The 3,467-nt window shown below is 52.9% G+C and overlaps 1 protein-coding gene and 1 non-coding gene across 2 annotated transcripts; both read left to right on the plus strand.

Annotated features, from left to right (window-relative positions):
- The first annotated feature begins 164 nt into the window (after positions 1-164).
- On the plus strand, positions 165-3,467 carry RPLP2 (ribosomal protein lateral stalk subunit P2). Its single transcript, XM_026034801.1, has 5 exons — positions 165-237; positions 389-512; positions 1,654-1,702; positions 3,120-3,221; positions 3,347-3,467. The coding sequence occupies exons 2-5, from the start codon at positions 390-392 to the stop codon at positions 3,421-3,423; spliced, it is 351 nt and encodes a 116-aa protein (XP_025890586.1). The 5' UTR covers positions 165-237; position 389; the 3' UTR covers positions 3,424-3,467.
- On the plus strand, positions 1,843-1,969 carry LOC112943602. The gene has a single exon (XR_003248635.1). It is a non-coding gene; the product is annotated as a small nucleolar RNA SNORA52 (small nucleolar RNA).

Here is a 3,467-nt window from a genome sequence, read left to right on the forward strand (position 1 = left end):
CGGAAACCAACATGGCGGCGCCCCCCTTCCTCCCTCCTCCTCGCGCCCGCGCAACGGCCGCCAAACCGCGGCCGCCCATTGGCCGCGCCGCTGCCCAGCGGCCCAATGGCCGCGCGCCTTGCTCGGCGGTGACGGGAAGAAGGCCCCGCCGCGGCGCCGCCCCTTCCCTTTGGCCGCCGGGCTGCCGTGACGAGCGCACCTCGCAGCCTCGCTCCCGCCGCGCCCCCCGCCCGCCGAGTAAGCGCTCCCCCCAGCCCCCCCCGCCCCCCGGGGGTGGTCGCGCTCGCCCGGCCGCGCCGCGGCGCTCGGGCGGGACCATTGCGCGGGGAGGGGGGGGGGGGCGCGGCGCCACGTGCGGCGCTGAGGCGGCCCTGCTTGTGCCTTGCAGCATGCGCTACGTCGCGGCCTACCTGCTCGCCGTGCTCGGCGGCAACGAGTCGCCCACGTCCAAGGACCTCAAGAAGATCCTGGACAGCGTCGGCATCGAGACGGACGATGAGCGCGTGAACAAGGTGGCGGCGCGGGGCGCGGGAGGGGCTCGTGCGCCGGCCCCGCCGCCGGGCAAGCACCCAGCCACGGGAAAAGGGGATATATACTTATATATATGTGTGTGTATATGTATGTGTGTGTATATATATGTACACACATATATAAAATATATAAAAAGTCAGATTGTGTGCATGGTTACATGCCTACATAGCTCGGGTGTGCACGGGGTGTTTCCCGAGGGCCGCAGGAAACGCGGCTCTTTTCCCATTCCGGCGCCGCGTGTTCCGGGCAGGCCCGGCCAGGTGCTGGCTGCCCGGCACGCAGCCCTTGGGCTGCTGCGAGGTCTCCAGGCCTGTCGCCTGGTTGGCAGATGCTTATTGCCCTCATAAATTGTTTCCTCTGATTTTCCACTATCCAGAAGCTCTCCCAGGAGGTTGTTTTGGCCGTAGTTGCTCATCCTTGTGTGTTTGTGCTGGCTGAAGTTTACGCTAGTGTAAATCTAGTGAAGTTTTAGCACCCAAATTAAGGGGACACACAGATGTCGCATTTCACAGGCTGTGAGCTCTGTGTGAGCAGCAGATTTTCTTCAGGAACTCCCTAGGAACATCCACAATCTAACTTTGTTTTTATTTTTTGATTGCCCGTTTGGCAATGCTTGTTTTCCTCAGCCCTGCCTGTAAAACAATGATAGTAAAATAGCAGTCAGGACTGCCTGTTCCAGTGCAAAGATAGAGCGTCCAGCTTGGCTCCAGCAGTTGGGAGTGCCAGGAACAGGACACTGCCTTTGGGTTGGGGCCCAGCGCTCCGGAGCCTCCCAATGGAAGTTAGGCAAGATGTGTTACCAGTCCCCGAGGGGCCAGCAACCCATTAGTGGGGTTTCCCAGTTGGCTCCGGGAGATCTGCGTATCCAGCTTTGGGAAACAGCCAGGGATTCATTATGAATTTCTTGTAACAGATTTCATGAGAGAAATTTCACAGAAAAGTGCGAAAGACTTTACTGGAGCTTTTTGCTTCAGTGCCCTGTCCCTTCCACCGAGAAATAAGGCACGTCAGAGCTGTGCAGCAGCAGGATGGACATTGCACACAGCCAGGAATCAGTGCTTGTTTAAATGTAATTATCCTCTTGTTTTGAGACTATTAACGTTTTACGTTGAACTCTCGCAGGTTATTAGTGAGCTGAATGGAAAGAACATCGAAGATGTCATTGCTCAGGGTAAGTGCAGTCTCGGTGCCGCGGCTGCCTCTGCCAGTTCGGTAGCTGCAGCCAAGGAGCAGGGAGCTGCCGTCAGCCCCTCGGCTGTCCCTCACTCTGTCTCGCTGCCGAGGCCTCTGCCGAAATGACGGAGATGCAGCAGGTCCATTCTAATTCCCTGCAGGTCGGTGCCAGTACCTGCTGGGTTTCGCTTGTGGACCACATTAAACCGGGAGACGTCTATGAGCTTCCTGGTGGTCTGCTCATAACGTGGTTTTCTGGACATGATGATTAGAGAAAGAAATTAGCTCACCTGTGGTACTCTGGGAGTTTTGGGTTTGTTTTTGGAATTTACCCACTTTGCACAGTGGGAAGAATAGGAATCCTATTCCTTAAAATAGGAAGAAGAGACTATTAAATGCAAGTAGAAGTGGCAGTGCTTATAAAGGACACAGTTGCCTCCACTGCAATACTACAATTAATACAAGCCTCCAAAGCATACCTTTGCTAGAGATACCTCAGTCTGGCTGTACAAGCCTCTAAAACACTTTTTTTTAAATTTTCTGTTTTTCCGAGCTAGGACTCTTTGATTTGTACTGATCTGTACAGGAAACTTGTGCCCTTACCTTACCTGCTGGTGCCTAAGCTGCAACTCTTACAATTGCTTCACTGGGTCACAGGGCTGAAATAATGTAGAGCTGGGGGTAGTGCAAAAGTTTGGAATTAATTAATCTCTATTTTGCAAATGCATAGCCACAAGGGAGCTTTTAAGAATGTGATTTGAACTGTATTTGCACAATGGTTGCCAGAACTTTGCCTGGTATTGCTGGTAGGAAAAGTAACTGGATGTTTCTGTTGGTGTGGTCTGAAGGCTTGAGAGAGCCATTCTGCATGTGCTTACAACACATTTCAGCCATCTGTTTATGTAATACTTGATCTTAAAATAGTTTCCTAGAACACCGACCGGCATATGAAACATGTTTGTTTACTTTATTAGAGCTTGAAATAACAAGCAATTATTTAGACATTGATTCCCAGAAAATGTAATACAGGCAAACGTACTGTGAATGCAACCTCAGAATGCCAAGGGAGCCTTGATATGTGAAAGGCAGATGCCAGAGAATGAGTTAGCTGTCCAAAGAGAGGCATAAATCAGAAGGGAATTTGCTAGTCTGAAGGGACATGCAACAAGAGTTTGCAAGGTGTTGGAATATCAGAGTACTGTGTTCTCTGCCACAAATACAGCAGTTCTTAATCCTCTCTCCTGTGTAAAGTTAGTCATGCCCATACAATTCTCTGTGGCCAGTAAGTAGACACAACTCAACAGAAGTCACCTAGAAGGAGCTCCTTAAGCTCTTGTGCGGTGCCGGGGCGCGGGCAGCGTCGCTGGACACGCTGCAGCGCGTGTGTGACTGTGTCCGTCCCGTGTCCCGCGCAGGTAACGGGAAGCTGGCCAGCATGCCGGCCGGCGGAGCGGTGCCCGTGGCTGCCGGCGGGGGCTCGGCCGCCCCGGCCGCCGGCGGCGCTGCCCCGGCTCCAGGTGAGTGCGTGTCCGGGTGTCGGGGCCGCGGGGAACGGCGGAGCGGAAACTTGGCTCCTCAAAACCGGCTGTGCAAAACGTACAGTAATTGCTGACTGTGGCCTTGCTTGGTTTTCTCCTTTCAGCTGAGGAGAAGAAGGAAGAGAAGAAAGAAGAATCTGAAGAATCTGACGATGACATGGGATTTGGCCTATTTGATTAATTATTTGTTATAGAAATACTATTAAATTTGTTTGTTCTTTTAAA

This window comes from Nothoprocta perdicaria, unplaced genomic scaffold, assembly GCF_003342845.1.
Source record: "Nothoprocta perdicaria isolate Ctin4 unplaced genomic scaffold, notPer1 scaffold_15, whole genome shotgun sequence".
Classification (NCBI taxonomy): Eukaryota; Metazoa; Chordata; class Aves; order Tinamiformes; family Tinamidae; genus Nothoprocta; species Nothoprocta perdicaria.

Bases quoted from the DNA above. Each gene is read 5' to 3' on its own strand.
- RPLP2 (XM_026034801.1), top strand. From the start codon at position 390: ATGCGCTACGTCGCGGCCTACCTGCTCGCCGTGCTCGGCGGCAACGAG. The intron at 513-1,653 runs GTGGCGGCGCGG...GAACTCTCGCAG, and splicing joins ACGATGAGCGCGTGAACAAG to GTTATTAGTGAGCTGAATGG. The intron at 1,703-3,119 runs GTAAGTGCAGTC...TGTCCCGCGCAG, and splicing joins CGAAGATGTCATTGCTCAGG to GTAACGGGAAGCTGGCCAGC.